At 36.2% G+C, this 18,436-nt stretch overlaps 1 protein-coding gene across 1 annotated transcript; it reads right to left on the bottom strand.

The window, feature by feature from the left end:
* Nucleotides 1-1,012: 1,012 nt before the first annotated feature.
* On the bottom strand, nucleotides 1,013-17,992 carry LOC129530234 (eukaryotic translation initiation factor 1A, Y-chromosomal). Its single transcript, XM_055377090.2, has 7 exons — nucleotides 17,706-17,992; nucleotides 13,943-14,026; nucleotides 10,954-11,057; nucleotides 9,122-9,172; nucleotides 5,548-5,629; nucleotides 4,072-4,163; nucleotides 1,013-1,305 (listed from the first exon to the last, which is right to left on the bottom strand). Exons 1-7 carry the CDS (start codon nucleotides 17,719-17,721, stop codon nucleotides 1,300-1,302), a joined length of 435 nt encoding a protein of 144 aa, XP_055233065.1. The 5' UTR covers nucleotides 17,722-17,992; the 3' UTR covers nucleotides 1,013-1,299.
* Nucleotides 17,993-18,436: the final 444 nt, after the last annotated feature.

The following is an 18,436-nucleotide window of genomic DNA, read 5'->3' on the forward strand; positions in this document are numbered from 1 at the left end:
TCCCAAAGTGCTGGGATTACAGGCGTGAGCCACTGCCCCCGGCTACACATGGCTCTTTTTTTATTACATTACTTGTTGTGGCTCTTCCATTCAGGTAACTGAAACGACCTTTTTTTTTTTTTTTTTTTTTTTTTTTTTTTGGAGACTGAGTCCCACTCTGTCGCCCAGGCTGGAGTGCAGTGATGAGATCTCGGCTCATTGCAACCTTTGCCTCCCAGGTTTAAGCGATTCTCCTGCCTTAGGCTCCTGAGTAGCTGGGAATACAGGCGTGCACTACCATGCCCCACTAATTTTTGTATTTTTAGTAGAGATGAGGTTTTGCCATGTTGGTCAGGCTGGTCTTGAATGCCTGAACTCAGGTGATCTGCCCCCACAGGCCTCCCACAGTGCTGGGATTATAGGTGTGAGCCGCTGCACCTAGGCTGAAACTATCTTTCCATTCAGTATGGTTCCTTCCTCCTATGGCAGTTTAGAGACAGTCTGAGAATGGCTCAGTTTATAGAATTTATTATGAAATTGTTTTTCATTTATACACTGTAATTTACTTGTTCATGAAAGCCAAAACAGTGGATTACAATGAATAACTTTTGAAAACAAAATGGCACCCCAGTATTTCCAATGTTAAGATAATTGGTTGCCACTTATTGTTCAGTTTCTTTAACTCTTAATCTTATACATTCTAAGTTACTACTCAAAACTGCCACACTTTAAAAACTGTATGTTGGACATTTTTTTTTCCTTAATAACCGAGGCACAAAGCATGAAAAGGATTTATAAACTATCAATGTTAGCATAAAATTACATATGGCTAGATAAATATGAAAAATATGTCCATGTTTTCTGATTCTAAATGCAGATTTCTGTCTTCAAATTGTATCAGAAACCTTATGAGACCATCTAAGTAACTGAAACATACCGAAAGACTGTAAACAGATTAGGTGGAAGTAGGGCTTATTAGAACCCAGCATGATTATCAGGTAGAAATGTATTCAAAATATCCAATTACTTGACGTTATCACAGTAGGAAAGGCATTCGTTTATTTATTTTAACAGCAAATATTATGGTCTTTTATCCTTAAGTTCCATTACATCAAAACAATAAAGTATTAACATTTAACTTAAGATAATTCAGTGTCCTCAGCTTTTAAAGAAATAAATACTTTAAAACAATGAAAATAAATCAGTTTGCTTTCAGAAACTACATACTAAATGAATTTCTCTTCTTAATTGATGATGGCCAAAATCCCAACTGTAGAACCATCCTCAGAGAACTTGTCATGTAAAAACACTTGGTTTAATTTAGATCTGTAATTGAAAAGAACATCAGATCCATAGAAAAATAACTCTTATTACAACATTCTACTGCATATAAAGACTCCCAGTGGTAAACTGTGAAGTAAATCGTTTTGAACTGAGTATTCTGTATATTAGATTTTCTCATTTCCTTTTTGTTACCAGTAAATCTTTATGCTCTTTTGGAATGTTATTGTATATCATACATCAGAACATTTTTGAAGTTTTGCATGTCCTTACTTCCTTTTGTGGTAGTGGTTACAGATCTTATATTCTGAGGGTGGACACAGACAAAATAGATGTAATTCCTTTAAAAATGGAATAAATACGGTCGTAACCAAATTCTGAGTCCATGTAGTCACAGAAGTAAAACTAGAACACCTATAAATCTACAGTGTTCTCTTGTAATAAGCAAAAGAAACTCTAAAGAAACTAAATTTCCTTTAATAGCCATTGTCTTTACATTCCTTCCCGTTACCCTACTGGGCCTAGTTCCAAAGGAAATGGCATAACTCTAAGATATTCCCCGCCACTCCCTGAGAAAAATCTTAGCCATGTCTAGATCCTTATTCTAACATCTGTGTTTGTAGCTTTGTGTTCCACTAGGTAGTCTGGATAGGTTCTCTGAATTTTCCAAAGAGGCCTCCAAGGCCACCAACTGTGGAAATGTTCAGATTTGCCCTTAATCTACAACAAAATATTTATGCTTTTGGTTATTGCAACATGAAGTAAATGCCAATTCTGTTTAATCCCCCAAAAAACTTCCGGCTCAGGGTCCCCAAAGGGAGGTACATGAAGAAAATATTAGAATGTGAAACGAAAATATCTTTGGCCCCCAAAATTACTATGAAAAACTCAAGGTGGAAACTGCTTAAGACAAACCGGCCTCCCATTCTATTCAAAAGTTATCCTTTCGCTCATTGAGTTAGATACATAGCTGACTGCCTCCTTTAGAAAGGCTAACAAGATGCCCTCCCTTTCCAAACTGAACCAACGTTCTTTTCACATATATTGATTGATGTCTTATGTCTCCCGAAGATGTAGTAAACCAAGCTGTGCCCCAAACACCTTGGGTACATGTCCTCAGGGCTTCCCGAGACTGTGTCATGGGTGCATCCTCAACTTTGGCAAAATCAACTTTGTAAATTAACTGAGACCTGTCTCAGATTTCCTGGGATCACAAGAACAATGCACTTTTCATCTCTTTTCATTTTCTTTTTGGGTATACTTTAAAATTTATATTACATTAGAGTAGTGTTACTAAGTACTACTCAGAAACAATTCCAAAGAAAAAAAAACTAAAAAATTTTATAAATATAGAGTACTTTATGTTGTAAAAATTTATAAATGCATATATACAATACAATTAAGGACTCAATTTATTTTCTTTAACTCAAAGTGTAAGTAATAGTTTGGAAATGTGCCAAAATATAAGGTGTAATATCAGATGAATAGAAGGATGGGTGTGATAGATGAAGCAGAGAAAAACTGTAAATTGTACAATCTTGTTGGTATTTGAATGTTTACAAATAAATTTAAAAATCCTTCTACTCCTCTGAACAGTCTGAAAACAATCTTAATAAACATGTTGGTAAAACAAAAGCTGTAGAGAACCCTGATGTAGAACAATGGTTCTCAATGGAGTGTGTGACCATCACCTATGTCTGTCTTAGACTTTCCAAAGTTTAGCCTTTGTAATTTTTTTTTTTTTTTTTTTTTTGAGATGGAGTCTCACTCTATTGCCCAGGCTGGAGTGCAGTGGTGCAATCTCAGTTCACCGCAACCTCTGTCTCCTGGGTCCAAATGATTATCCTGCCTCAGCCTCCTGAGTAGCTGGGACTACAGGTGTGCACTACCACGCCCGGCTAATTTTTATATTTTTAGCAGAGATGGGGTTTCACATTATTGGTTAGGCTGTTCTCGAACTCCTGACCTCATGATCTGCCCGCATCTCCCAAAGTGCTGGGATTATAGGTGTGAGCCACCACGCCCGCTGGACTTTATAATTTTTAAAAGCTCTGGTAAATTGCACAGATTACATCAAGAATGACTGCTTTAGGTATTCTATAATTTCTTCTCAGTACCTAGTTAATCATAACTTTTGGGTGTGTATATACAGGTGGTTCCTGAACAACAATTTTATTATAGGGATATTGACAAAAAAACCTAAGCCCAAATGAAATCTAAGCTATACCAACAAATTCCATTTCCAATACACACACACACACACACACACACACACACACACTCTCTCTCTCTCTCTCTCCCCCCCCCCCCCCTCTCTCGGAGAGAGGGAATAAAAATCAAAGTGAATTTAATTTCAATATAGTTAACTGAAAAAGAGAGCTGAAGCATTTACTGCTTTGTGAACTGCGCTGCTTTGTTACTAGGAAAAACAATCATTTCCACAAAATAAGCACAAACTAACTCCAAAACAAGTCTGGCCATGCTCAACCATGTAATTATATTACATGTAATTATATTACATGTCCTGGCAACAGTCCCTTCATTTTAACAAACCTTTCAAGTGTGTCGTAATTTCAATGCTGCATCAAACTGGTTCAAACAAAATTCTTCTTTTAACATACTAAGCATTTCTCTTAATAGAGGACGTGTTCTCAAAACTATCTCTTTAGACACTCTTACTTAACGTTGATTATGAAGTGCCTACTGCCAAAGCTAAAATTGATTTTTGCGGTAAATAATATCCCAAAGGACTGTAAAGTTTATAGATAATGCATAGATAAAACAAATTACCTGTTAGGTTTATTTACTTACATCATCAATGTCTTCATCATCATCTCCAATATCATCAAACTGGATTTCATCATCATCTCCAGGACCAAATGTGTCTGTTTCATTGATTTTAGCTAAAGGTAAAATAACAGACATACTGATTATATAACCTGTAGTCCCACCAATTTGGGAGGCCATGGTGGGCAGATCACTTGAGATCAGGAGTTCGAGACCAGCCTAGCCAACATGGTGAAACCTGGTCTCTACTAAAAATAAAAAAAAATAAAAAATTAACCAGGTATGGTGGCAAATGTCTGTAGTCTCAGAGGGTGCAGAGGGTGAGGCAGGAAAATAGCTTGAACTTGGCAGGCGTAGAATGCAGGGAGCTGAGATGGTGCCACTGCACTCCTGCCTGGGTGACAGAGCAAGACTCTGTTTCAAAAAACAAAGAACGAATGTGCTGTATTGTGCTGTATTTTTCATTTGTTTTTAAAAGGTATTTTTAATTCTCACTTAGCACATATACAAAAGGTACTTTAAGTATGGTAGGCAGACTCTGATTACGCTAACTCAATAGCCAACCATTTCCATGTAGCCTTCAAAAAGGATTTGAGCACAGGTTAACAACATATCCTCAAAATACATAAAATTCTCTTGAAATTACAACAACTAGTTAACCAATTATTTAAACAGACTTATCAAATCAGTGAGAAATACTTGGTTAAATCACGATCATGCTTATCCCCAAGTAATGAAAGCGAAACTTTCAGCACTTCCTGAAATGCCAATAATTTCATCACTTCCAATAACATTTCAGCACTTCCTGAAATGCCAATAATTTCATCAGGATCTTCATGTTTATATAAAAATCTTTTCATAAAATGCAATATGATAAATAATGAAAACAGCTGCCACGTAAAATATGCAGTCTTTACAACAGTGCATATTCTCTTTGATGGTGTCATGAGGGACTTATTTTAATCTTGTCAAGCTTTCTGCAGTTAGTATATATTGTGTTTGTCTTTAAGAAAAAGAAAACACAATTGTTTGTTAAAAATAATCCCATAGTTAAAACTTTGCTAAGATGAATACTTTTTTCTATAATAATCAAACATTAGTATTACATTTGTTGCCTCTGCTTAAATGAAAACTGCCAGTCTTGAGAACTGTTTAGAAAAACACTATAAAAAACTTATTTCTTTGACAGATCTTATATACAAAAATCCAGAGCTTATGAATTTATAAACTCGTCACTAAAGGAACTTTCATAATTCATAATCTCTTTATTAGAGACTTCTACTTTCAAGTTCATAACATTTTTATTAGAGATTTCCAGTTATTAATATCTTTTCCAAAGTATCATAAGTATACTGAAGTATAGGCAAGACTACTTATAACAAATTTTTAAGCATACACTAAAACAGTATGTAAAACAAGAGTTCTATGGAAATACCTTCACCTAAATACCAACAAACATTAATATGAAATAACGAGGAGATAAAATCATTTTGATATTACCATGTTCTGGAAGCTCGCCATATGCCTTCAGACTTCTAGCTTCATCTGCATTGTACTTTAAAATTACATCAGCTTTGTTATCCTTAGAAATAAACAAATAACTTTCAAAATGTCTTATACTAAAATATCACCAGTTGTTTCACAAGTTACTTTCAAATTGAACACATCCAAAAAAATCCCACATACAAACTCTCCTGCTTTTCTTTGCCTACCCCAATACCCTCTAGAAAAAAATTCTTGAGTCTGAATAATTAGGAAGTGGTTTATGTTCATTAGTAAACAATGATTAACAGCTTAGGAAAGATTGTAGAGATTTCACTTTAATAAAAGCACAAAAGGCAAACACAGTGCTTTTATTTACTATTCCCTTTTAATTAGAAGTCTCTTGGAAAAATAAAAGACTAATTAAAAAATAGTAATATAAAACTTTTAAGGTCAAACACTGCAATTCAAAACTAAAAATGGAGTAAAGAATAATGATGTTAAAAAGGTAATACACTTTTCTAGGCCAAGCATGGTGGCTCGTGCCTGTAATCCCAGCACTTTGGGAGGCCAAGGCGGGCGGATCATGAGGTCAGGAGATCGAGACCATACTGGCTAACATGATGAAACCCCATCTCTACTAAAAATACAAAAAATTAGCTGGGCGTGGTGGCAGGCATCTGTAGTCCCAGCTACTCAGGAGGCTGAGGCAGGAGAATGGCATGAACCCAGGAGGCGCAGCTTGCAGTGAGCCGAGATCAAGCCACTGCACTCCAGCCTGGGCAACAGATCGAAACTCCTTCAAAAAACCAAAAACAACAATAATAAACTTTTCTAAGCATCAGTAGTTCTTAGTATAGATTATCTAACAGAATTGTCTATGGAACTTGAAAAATAGCTTGATTTTAAAAATACATACCTACTTCCTTAAGATTGAAAGTAGACCTGCCTGGGGTGTAGTGCATGAATGCATATTTTTAAAAGTTCTTCTGGGTGGGTATTTCTAATGCCAACACTAAGAATCACTTTCCTCAGATGTTCACAATTCCCCATTTGAAAGTATTTTATCCAACTTGGGGTGAGGAGGGGTTCTGATTGCTTACAATTTACAATATAAGTAAGACGTAAACTAAAGTGATCTGTCACAATGGCAGTATGAAATAGACCAACACTTTTCAAACTGTAATGTGCAAACCAGATTTTGTTAAAATGATAATTCGAATAATATAATGGACATAAAAATAACATTTTAAAAGCACAGTACAACTTTTTATTTGATATATGAAAAAGAAACAAAGTCAATGTGTAATTAAGTCATCAAAATAAATGCTTTCTTGCAGTGATTGCAGGAATGGCAGAATAAGGACTTGCTAAAATTTGTTCCTTCAGAAAAGAAATAAGAACATTGACAAACATGGTCAAAATCCATATATCAGAAATCTGAAAATTAACCAAATGAATGCAATAAACATTAAGGAGCGTTTATTCAAGAAAAATAGGTGAACCTTACTAAGAAAAAGCAGTGTGGGCTTTTAAGTTCCCCTATTCCCACTCCTTACTTCAGTTTAATAAAAACCAACACAACAGCAGCTACTGAAAAGCACAGACCAAGTCCGAAGTTCTTTGATAACACCATTCTATAGAGAATTTCCTGGCAGTTCCCAGAAACTTCCATTTTAAGAACTTTTCTTTAACTCACTTGATTCAGAGCTTAATCACTGTGGTTTACCCCACAGGGCTTTTGTAGAAAAAATAATCTGTGGCAATTTTTTAACATGCCTTAAGTGGTAGTAACGGTTGAGACAAAAAATAAACTAACCAAAAAACTCGCAAAAGCTCTGGAATGAGATATCCATAGGCAATTTGTAAAGTCCAACATACTTCTACAAATCTAACAGGCCAAATATACGTTCAGAGTAGTGCACATGATAAAGAAAGACATAGGAAAGCCCTAATATTACCCCTGACTGAACTTGAGATCCTGCACAGAAAGAAATGAAGACTAAGGAAGAGGTGTCAGTTGACCAACACTGGCTGAATGCTCAAAGTATTCCTCTACATGTACAAGATTCCTCTTTAAATGATTAAATTCTTGGTGGTTTTAATGAAATCTTAGTTCAAACATGAACTGCCCACTAAACTAACCAACTATTCAATGGCCAAAGAATTAGTTCAGAAAAGTCACCAAACAAGTAGTATCAACAACAGCCCTGAGAGGCAGCAATCTGATTTCCAGAACTGCTATGTTGTAGTTAAATTGTTCAGTTAAAAAAAAAAAAAAAAAAAGATGTAAAAAAGTGGCTCAAACACAGGGAAAAAAAAAAATACTATTCCTGAGGAATCCCAGAAGTTGGACTTAGTTTATCTAAGACTTAAAAAGAAATCATGTCTAAAAATATTAAGGAAATTATGAAAATGGTATTTCACTAAACAGAAAAAGTCAATAAAGACACTGAAGTAATTTAAAAAGTAGAAATTCTCAAGATGAAAAGTAAAGTAACTTCAATATGCCACTTATAGTAATGAAAAGATCAGACAAAAGATCAACAGAAGACTTGAACATTACAAACCAACTTAGACTTGACAGATGACTACAGAAAACTTCACCTAATATCAAGAGAATAAAAATATAGACATAGCAGTAGTTTCTCAATGTGGTTAAACAATGGTGATGAATTCCATGAGTAGAAATCAAATGTATTTTACAGACCTACAACATGTAAATAGTTTGAAGGCTGGAGATTAAACAGCTACTACTGTCTCTGTTACATACCGCTCACTTTATAGCATGTACTTTACAACAGTTTGTACCATTAACTACTTGGTATGCATGCCTTAACTTTACACTACCAAACTATAAAACTTTTAGAGGAGAACAAACTTATTCAGCTGCATCAACTAGACTTGTGGTTTCCCAGATTTGGATTTCAAGAACTTTAAATTTCAAAATATTAAAATAATGTTAAAAATAATATTAGGTAAATGAGTCTCCAGATTATTCAATTTTGCTTTGCCAAATTAGAACACTAATAAAAATTACTACCTTATACACTTTCTCATTTTAAAAAGTTATTAAAATATATATTTAAAAAGGTAAGCAAACAATTGTGCTCCATGAAAACCATCGTAACTATGTGTCTTCTAATTTGACTTCAGAGCACTGAAAATTCAGCCTGCACCAATACTATTTAACAGACCGGCATTTGGGAACTACAATGTCTGAAATACCTAGCTGAATGCCTGAAACACCATTGGCCTTTAAATGGATGAGGACAGATGGTCTACAGTACTTGCCCAAGCCTACAAGAAAATATTTACTGCACATTATATTAACAATGAAAACAAAGAATTAAAAACTTTATGTCTTTCCACAAAAATATATGTAACATTAACTATCAGTGAGAATTACTTCAAATTTGAAAAATACTATAGTCTGAAATACAACTGGCCCTTAATAAATGATGATGGCAGGCAGAATGGTGAGAAAGCAACCTGGGCTGGAATGTGTCAAAGATGCTAGTATAGTTACCTTCCAAACATTAACAACTGCTTAAACACAAAGACATAACACAACTTTAAATATTATTTTTACCTGATAGTCCCGTAGACCAACCAATATAATGTCTGATGTATTTATCCAAACCTGTAAGAAATTTACTGCAGATTATTTTAAAAATAAAAACAAATAATAAAAAGAATGTTTAGTGAATCTTCCCACAAGACAGGTATACTATTCACCTAGTGTGAAAAAAAAAATTAATTAGATGCCAGGAGAGGTGTCTCATGCCTATAATCACAGCACTCCGGGAGGCTACGCCACAGGGATGACCTGAGCACAGGAGCTTGAGACCATCCTAGGCAACGTAGAGAGGTCTAGACTGTACAAACAGTTAAAAAAAAAAAAAAAAAATTGGGTGTAGTGGCATGTGCCTGCCAACTACTTTAGGAGGCTGAGGCGGGAGGACTGCTTGAGGTGAAGGCTGCAGTGAGTCGTGATTGTGCCACTGTACTCCAGCCTACACAACAGAGTGAGACCCTGCCTCAAAAAATAAAAATAAATTAGAAAAAAACCCTGAAATATATATATCTGTAGTATAGTTGTATGTAGTACATAGTTAAGGTATGGCATGAAAAAACTATAGTACCCAGTTGAGTTTGTTAAAATTTTCTTATTTAGAATGTTAAAAAATATACAGCAATTTTATTTCAATTACTCAAGAGTTTAAAATGTCAGATGATCCTTTGTCTCAGAAATTGAGAGACATATAATTGTCCCAAATACAGAAGATGTATCTACACAAAATGACTATAAAGCACCCAATCTACATAAATACAGCCCATTCTTGTCTTAATGTTTGTGTTCCTCAAAAGATTTATATTGAAATTTGGATCCCCAAGGTGATGGTACTAGGAGGTTGGGCCTTTGGGAGGTGATTATGTGATGACAGCTGATCGCTCATGAATGGGATTTTTGCTTTCAAAGAAGAGGCCCAAGGCAGCTTGTTCATCCTTTCCACCATGTGTGGACTAAGCCACAAGACACCACATAATAATCAGGAAATGGGTCCTCACCAAATATTAAATAAATTTCTCTTTCTCCAAAACTATGAGAAATAAAATTTCTGCTTTTTATAATCTACCCAGTGAGCAGCCCAAATGGACTAAGAGAATCCCTAAAATGCCACTAATTTGGAAAAGAAAGAATGTTAACATACCAAAAAGATTTTTTTTTTTTTTCTTTTTGAGATAGAGATTCGCTCTATCACCCAGACTGGAGTGCATTAGCACAATTTTTAGCTCATGGGAACCTTGAACTCCTGGGCTCAGCCTCCTCAGTAGCTGGGACTACAGGTGTATGCTGGCTAATACTTTCACAGAGCTCAGCCAAAACCAAGTTTTTATTATTTTAATTAAAAATCTGAGTAGTAGAGACTTTTAATCAGTGTAATCTATAAAACTACCTGATGTGGTATTACTAACAAATAGAGTTTCTAACATATTCCATATTCCAATTTTCCTAGTACCACCTAAAACTATTTCCCCCAATCCAAAACCTAATGAAGGGATATGCACCGATCAATCTCTTTTAAGCTAAAGTAATTCCCAGATTTTTCATTCTTTCACAGCATTAACATTTGAGTCAAGACCATTTGTGTTATATATTAGATTTGTCTGGTTTCTTCAATACTAATATCAGAGTAAACATTCTGGTAGGAATACAACAGAAGTTAAACAAACAAATTATTCTTTAAAAGTAAATCTAAAAGTTATCAAAGACTTTTTCTATTTATTCACATTGTCACATGAATCATTGCTGTATAAATTATTTTGGGAACTCACAAAAATAAATTGCTTGGACCATGTATTTAAAGCAGAGACATTTTTTATGGCAAACTGTTATTGAAAAGTAACCTACACACCTACCTTTTTTCTCAATTTCCCTCTGATGTGGCATAACCTCTTTACACCATCAAAACACAATGCTTCCAATCGTCCATTTCCCAACATTTTGATTACCTGAGCATACTCTGAGGAGAGGAGATTAAAAAAAAAGGTTGAGATCTTGGTCCACATTTGTTAAAATGTAATGACTGAAATTTAGCTATTGGGCCAGGCATGGTGGCTCATGCCCGTAATTCTAGCAATTTGGGAGGCCAAGGCAGGTGAATCGCCTGAGGTCAGGAGTTTGAGACCAGCCTGGCCAGAATGGTGAAACCTTGTCTCTTCTAAAGATAGAAAAATTAGCTGGGTGTGGTGCCAGATGCCTGTAATCCCAGCTACTCAGGAGGCTGAGGCAGGAGAATGGTTTGAACTCGGGAGGCAGAGGTTGCAGGGAGCTGAGATAGCACCACTGCATGCCACCCTGGATGTCAAGATCAAAACTCAACAACAACAACAATAACAACAACAAAAAAAGAAATTTATCTGTTAATAAAAGCTTCATTTACTGCTAAATTAGATCAAACTACTTACAAAGAAAAACAGGAAAAAACAAATAGCAAAAAGCTTGAGTAATTTATTCAGAGAGTCATATTTCAAAATGACACATATTCTAACTTTATTTAGGGAAACCAGAGAATTCTTTACCTGTCAACTTCTTCACCTCTTCCAGCTATGCTCATATGCTTTAACCCTTTATATTTAGAGTAAATAAAAGACTAAGTCAAGTAACTTGTTCAGGGTTACAAATGCCATTTCCATGACAAGCTATTTCTGTTACTAGAGGCATTTTAATTACCCACTCATTTTGATTAAGTCAACTGTTGTTTTCACGACTGTACACTCGACTTTTGAACATCAAGGTGGCACATTTCAAAATATACACTATAATGCTACATCAGTGTCTCACACATGAGCCCTAACTCTATCTTCACTATCCCTAAACTCAGAAATGACGAAGACAAATAATAGCTTAACCATTAAAAATTCCTGTTTACTTCAGAATATCTCGGTGATTATTCTAAAGTTCTTAGAAAATAAGAGTGAAAGGCCAGGCATGGTTACTCACGCCTATAATCCCAGCACTTTGGGAGGCCGAGGTGGGTGCATTACCTGAGGTCAGGAGTTCGAGACCAGCCTAGCCAACATGGTGAAACCCCATCTCTACTAAAAATACAAAAATTAGCCAGGCATGGTGTCACACATCTCTAATCCCAGCTACCGGGGAGGCTGAGGCAGGAGAACTGCTTGAGCCCAGGAGACGGACATTGCAGTGAGCCGAGATCATGCCACTGCACTCCAACCTGGCCGACAAAGCCAGACTCCGCCTCAAAAAAACAAAACAAAAAAGCTACATTGAGGGGTTATATATGTGGCAACTGATCCATTTTACAAAAATCCAGTGAGCTCAGCTTATCACTAAGCACTTTTGAAACATGGAGAAAAATTAAAACAAAATGAGAACGAAAATTAAAAAACTGGTCCTGAAAGTAAAGTCAACATATATTAGAAGTGAAAAAGATGAAGGCTAAATAAGTGTCTTTTGCCAGAAAATACGTTTCATATAATTAAAAGATGTTGATTTTTTAGTGGCTTCTATTTAGAACATAAATGACTACCAAAAATTCTATAGAAACATACCTAGCTGTTCTTATAAATTATTAAACAATAAATGTATTCATGGTGAAAATAATTAAACGTGAAGAAATTTGAATATAGATTACCTATGAGGTTAGCACTCTTCAGGAAAACTTGCCTGTGATGGAACTATTACATATCTAAATTGTAAGTTAAATTAATCTACATAGTCACATGCGGTTAGTGGTTACCTATTTGTAACAGCATGGTATAAAGTAGATAACAGTATTACATTAAAGTTAAATATGTTGTTTGTAGTTAGTAAACGAGAAGTGCTTCATCTTAGGAGACATATGCTGAAGTATTTAGTGCTAAAGTCTGTAAATTCATGTTACTAGTTATCTGTATAAAAATTCAAAATAGTTAGAAAAACATGTATACATGCAGATACTTAGAGACAGAAATAAAGTAAAAGATGTAAAAGGTTAAAAATTGGTGAATCTAGGTGAAGAATACATGCAACTTTGTTGTGTACTAATATCACAAATTTTTCTTAAGTTCATCACTTAAAGAAAAAAAAGAAGAAAAAAAGCAAGTGGCCCAATAAATTTACTTTATTTTTTTTTTTTGTATGTTAGTCTGTACATCATTTATCAATTCAAGGGGTTAGTCAATTATTAGAATTGTATTACATTTTATGATTATGTGCTAGCTGCATTGAAGAACTTGTGGTTCAAAAAGGTTTTGAGATTTTATCCTCACAAATAACCATGGTCTAATAGTGTACAACATTAGTCATTACCAATGTATGGAATATTTAATGATCACAGTCTATGCTTAATTTGCTCTGAACTTTTGTATTTTTTTGAGACAGGGTCTTGCTCTGTCACCCAGGCTAAATACAGTGGCACCCTCACAGTTCCCTGTAGATTTGACCTCCTGGGTTCAAATTATCCTCTCCCCTCATCCTCCAGAGAACTTGGGACTCCAGTTGTGTAACACCATGCCCCATTAATTTTTTTTTTTTTTGTAGAGACACGGTTGTACCCTGTTGCCCAGGCTAGTGTCAAACTCCTAGCTTCAAGCAATCCACCCACCTCACTTTCCAAAGGGCTGGGATTGCAGGCATCAGCTAGATTGTGTTCTTCCACACAAAATACTGAACGTATATTTACAAAAATGCTTCCATCGAATCCGCTATGCAGACTTGGTATATCCAAGGAATCATTATTTAATGAACAAATACAGGAGAAATGTAGATGATGAGAAATGAGGAAAAGAGAAATGGAAACATAGGGACAACTGCTCAGGATAATGATTAAGATTCCTTTAGGAGAAATATTAACAGCAACAACAAAACATATTAATGAAAGAAGCCTAAGTTGAAAAGTCTTACCTTGTCCATCCTCTTTAAACACCAACTCTCTTTTTTCAGATTCATTCTCATTTTTACCCCTGCGCCTGTTTTTACCTCCTTTACCTAATTAATTAAAAGAGTAGATAAAAAATTAATGTAAAAATCTACATAATATCATATAAACTAAACTATAAAATAAGGCTTTGGAAGTTTGTTTTTGAAACCACTTGCAGGAAAATTAAAAATATATCATTTAAACACATAATGTGTTTAAATTTATTTACATTACAACATTAACATTACCTCATTAACAGGACCTGTCAAAGGTTCTCTTTAAGTCTTTTACCCGATATATATCAACACTATCCTTCTTGGACATTTGTTTGGATACTTCTGAAATAAGAATACATCTTATATGAAACTATATAATAGAAACATTTTATCACCCAAAGATAACTATTGTGAATATTTTGTTCACGCTTTCCAAATAAAAAACAGGACTTCATTCATTTTCTTCTACAGCATATTTTAACTACACTAAATAATTTGTCCTGAATATTCATTTTCATTTCAATAACTGCAGATCTGGACCAACATTTTAATGGTTAAAGTATACTTAATAATTTAATTTCTTCCAATGTTTTAATTTTATTATATAATGCTGCATTGAATATTATTCTACAAACAAATTTCACAAGATAAATGAATAGAAATATAATTTCTAGTTTAAAGCTTACATACACATTTCCTTAGACTTTTGATAACTGTTTCAACTGCCATCATGTTTCACTCTATTTTTAAGTTTTTGTTTATTACTAAACACATCCAAAGTATTTCCTTGTGATATTTTCTATTGAATTATCAAGGGACTGGGGTACTTCTCCATAACATTGTATCCCCATTAGAGAAAGTAAACCAAAGTAGCGGCCGTTTCCAAAACGAGGGAGAAAGGCTACAAATTACAGTAATATTAAGGGATCGATTGAAGAATTTGAATAAAAATGTTAACACTGCAAATAGAATAAAACATATACCTGGCCACCGTAAAGCCAGACATCTAACTTCTTGAATTCACCCACTACCTCTGGGGCAGTCTCACGTTGTTCCGTGCCACTATAGAAGACAATTGGGCTTCCAGAACTCTGTGATTTATCCAGATTCTGATGCATTCTTAGGGCATGCCAAAACTAAATTTCTACAAAGGAAAACACATTCTATATTTCGAGCAATTAATCGTTCCTGAACTTAGCTGCGTCAGGACAAAGCTCATACCTGCTTTCCTTACTGGGTTTTACAAAAGTTTGGCAGCTTTTCAGATGACTAAATGATGATTAGCTCATAAATTTCCAAAAGAATGACAACTTTAGCAATCTCAAAGGTGGGGAGCACCTTACTCTAGCTCTTCACAAGTATAGGCCAAAGGATGCCCTTTTCCTGATGTGAGGATGGGTTTCTAAGATTTTTGTAGAATACCAGCTTAATGCATGCAAAGAAAAAGTAATTCCACATATGGCCCATGCTCATTTACATGTTTATTTGGATAAACCTCACCACGACAATATTGACAGGCATCTGGATTTTCAAACGAAAAAAACAACAACAAAAAAGACACAGAAAACCAAATGAGCAAGTTTTACTTCTACATTAGTAAGTCTCATCTCATAATATTTAGGGGTCTTCAAAAGTATCCCTCAAGTAAGTAGCCCAGAAGATAACACTAATTTTACGCAATAATAAAAACATTCAATTCAGGATGGGTATTATCTTAAGAAAAATAAATTTGGGAAGGGTAACAGAGGACTTTAATGAATCTATGTTATAATTCCTAGAGGTATGGATTTCTAGGAGTTCACTGTATTACTATACTTCTTTTTTTTTTTTTTTTTTTTTTGAGACGTAGTCTTGCTCAGTCGCCTAGGCTGGAGTGCAGTGGCGCGGTCTGGGCTTACTGCAAGCTCCGCCTCCCGGGTTCACGCCATTCTCCTGCCTCAGCCTCCCCACGCCCGGCTAATTTTTTTTGTATTTTTAGTAGAGAGGGGGTTTCACCATGTTAGCCAGGATGGTCACGATCTCCTGACCTCGTGATCCAGCCGCCTTGGCCTCCCAAGGTGGGGGGATTACACGCGTGAGCCACCGCGCCCGGCCACTATACTTCTTTTGTGTGCCTTCTGACGCACATATGATAAAAAAAAAATTTGTTTTCAATTTACCAGAATTAACCAAACCCTGATCATTCCCCTTCTATTGTGATACCATGTAACAGAATCCACTTTAAATTATATTTTAGAGGAATGAGGCTAGGCAAGAACATACAAAAATTAAAGTCGTTTAACATTTTATCTCGTTTCCTTTCTAAGATCAAAAAATCCACACCTCCTCTTTAAACAAATCCGATGTGTGTTGGAGATACTCTCTTTATTGAGAACATTTTTAGGCATCACTCAGTTTAAAAGTTCTACCCTACAAGAATAAAGGAAGCCTTACTATTTAAGGATAGAGTCATGTACAGGGATAATAACATCAGCAAAGATTTAATGGACATTTTGCAAAGGGAGATACTCTGATCTTTAGAGCTGATGGCTTAGAGAACTGGGAATCTCATCACTAGAAATAAAGGTGAGAACAAGATACCTACTGAAGTTGTTCAGTACCATCTGAGAAAATGTTAGTGAAAAAGCATAAGCCTTTGCTAACTCTAATTAGACTTCTCCCAGAATACACTTTATCCTCCAATAATTTTGCAGTAAAACAAACAAACAAACAAAAAACCTTATTATACACACAACCCGTTAGTGGGTTTTCGGGAGAGCAAAAAGTAATGCCCAGAAAAGACTGCACTGTACTGTCACCACGTACCTCAAGAGCTGTGTGTCGTGACAGCTAAAAAGAGAAAATGAAACAGATTCCATGCTGCCAACAGGCAAGTAAAAAGAAGACAAATTGGTCTGGGTCCCAGGAAGGAATAATCTAAACAGAGTTTTTGTGGACTGTAAAACATGGTCCCCTCCTGTGGAAAATAATATTTTGTTTCCACCTACAGTTTTCTTCAAGCAATTACAAGGGCATTAAAAGTGATAGATTACCTCAGGTGTATAAAAAGGAGAATTTCTTTCAGAAATGACTGAGAAAGCGTTCTACCGAGGTTAGACCTCCTACTTTAGAAGCTGTGAGTAAACTTATTTTCAAGTCTAAGTTTCGTGTCAAAGTTTAGCCTCAGAATGAAGGTTGAACGTTGATATCTTTACTCCCACAATATTTATCGGACACGGAAGTTGAAAACCTGCCTAAATATGTAACAAATCTTCTGCAAAAGAATGTTACACTCTATAAAGGGATGGGGTAGAGTAAAACGCCAGAAATGAACCTAAACATGCTTCAAGGCTTCCCCACTGTTTAACAAGGAAAAGGGAGTATCCTTAGCAATACTTTTAACTGTCCAGATAGGTAAGTCTTCAAAGTTAAGAACCGCTTCCAGGAAACTAGCAGGGAAGTGTTTGCAGATGCCTATTCTGGAAAGCCAGGCCGTCCGGTTAAGGTCCCTCAACCGTCGCTACCTATACGCTTTCCGTCTGGCGTGAAATCAGCAGCAAAAGCCCGCTATCTTCCGAAGGAGGCACCACAAAAATGGCGTCTGTCCCACCCCAATGTGACCAAATCGGGCATTCCCAGCTCCTTTCCCGAACACAGTGCTGGGGTCGCAGTGCCCAGTACCGCTGTTAGAACAGTCACTGCGGCCTGGAACAGGCGTCGGGGTTACTGGCAGAGCAAGCCGAGGTATAGTCCCAGAGGCTTACAGCAGTACCTTTATTCTTGGGCATGGCGGTGATGACAGCCTCGTGAGACCTCTTCCGACTCCTTTCTGGCGGTTACTACTCTAAAAGCCGGCTGAACTAAGATGCAGCAGGTGGGTGCGCAGAAGAGGCTGTCTAAAGAGCTCTCTGATAAACTGCTGACGCGCACTCTCTGGCGTCAGCAAAAGGCGACGCAGCTGATTACGATACTTTTCCCCGCCTCTCTTCGGCTTAGGCATGGCCAAATGACTGACACCTAGTAGACTCCATCAGGATACCGGAGAGTTTGGTGCAGGATGAATAAACAGGAAGCGGGGCGGGACTCAGCATGGAGAAGGTGGAGTCAAGGATGAAATGGGCGGGGCCCTGGAGTATTCTCCTTTGCTAAAAAACGGTCTTCCAGTTTCAGAAGTTAGTGGGTCATTTAACTGTAAACGCCTAAATTTTAAGAGAGCCCTTACTCTTATACAGTGAATTTGGAGGACTGGCTTAGGACAAGGCCCTCTATGTTCAGAATGTTTATTACTTTTCTCTTTTTTTTTTTTTTGACAACGAAGTTTCGTTCTTGTTGCCCATGCTGGAGTGCAGGGGCCCGATCTGCCCGGCTAATTTTTGTATTTTTAGTAGAGATGGGGTTTCACCATGTTGGCCAGGCTCTCAAACCCCTGACCTAGTGATCCGCCCGCCTCTGCCGTCCAATTCCTGCGATTGCAGTAGTTAACCACCGCGCCCGGCCTATTTT

Source organism: Gorilla gorilla, chromosome Y (assembly GCF_029281585.2).
Source record: "Gorilla gorilla gorilla isolate KB3781 chromosome Y, NHGRI_mGorGor1-v2.1_pri, whole genome shotgun sequence".
Classification (NCBI taxonomy): domain Eukaryota; kingdom Metazoa; phylum Chordata; class Mammalia; order Primates; family Hominidae; genus Gorilla; species Gorilla gorilla.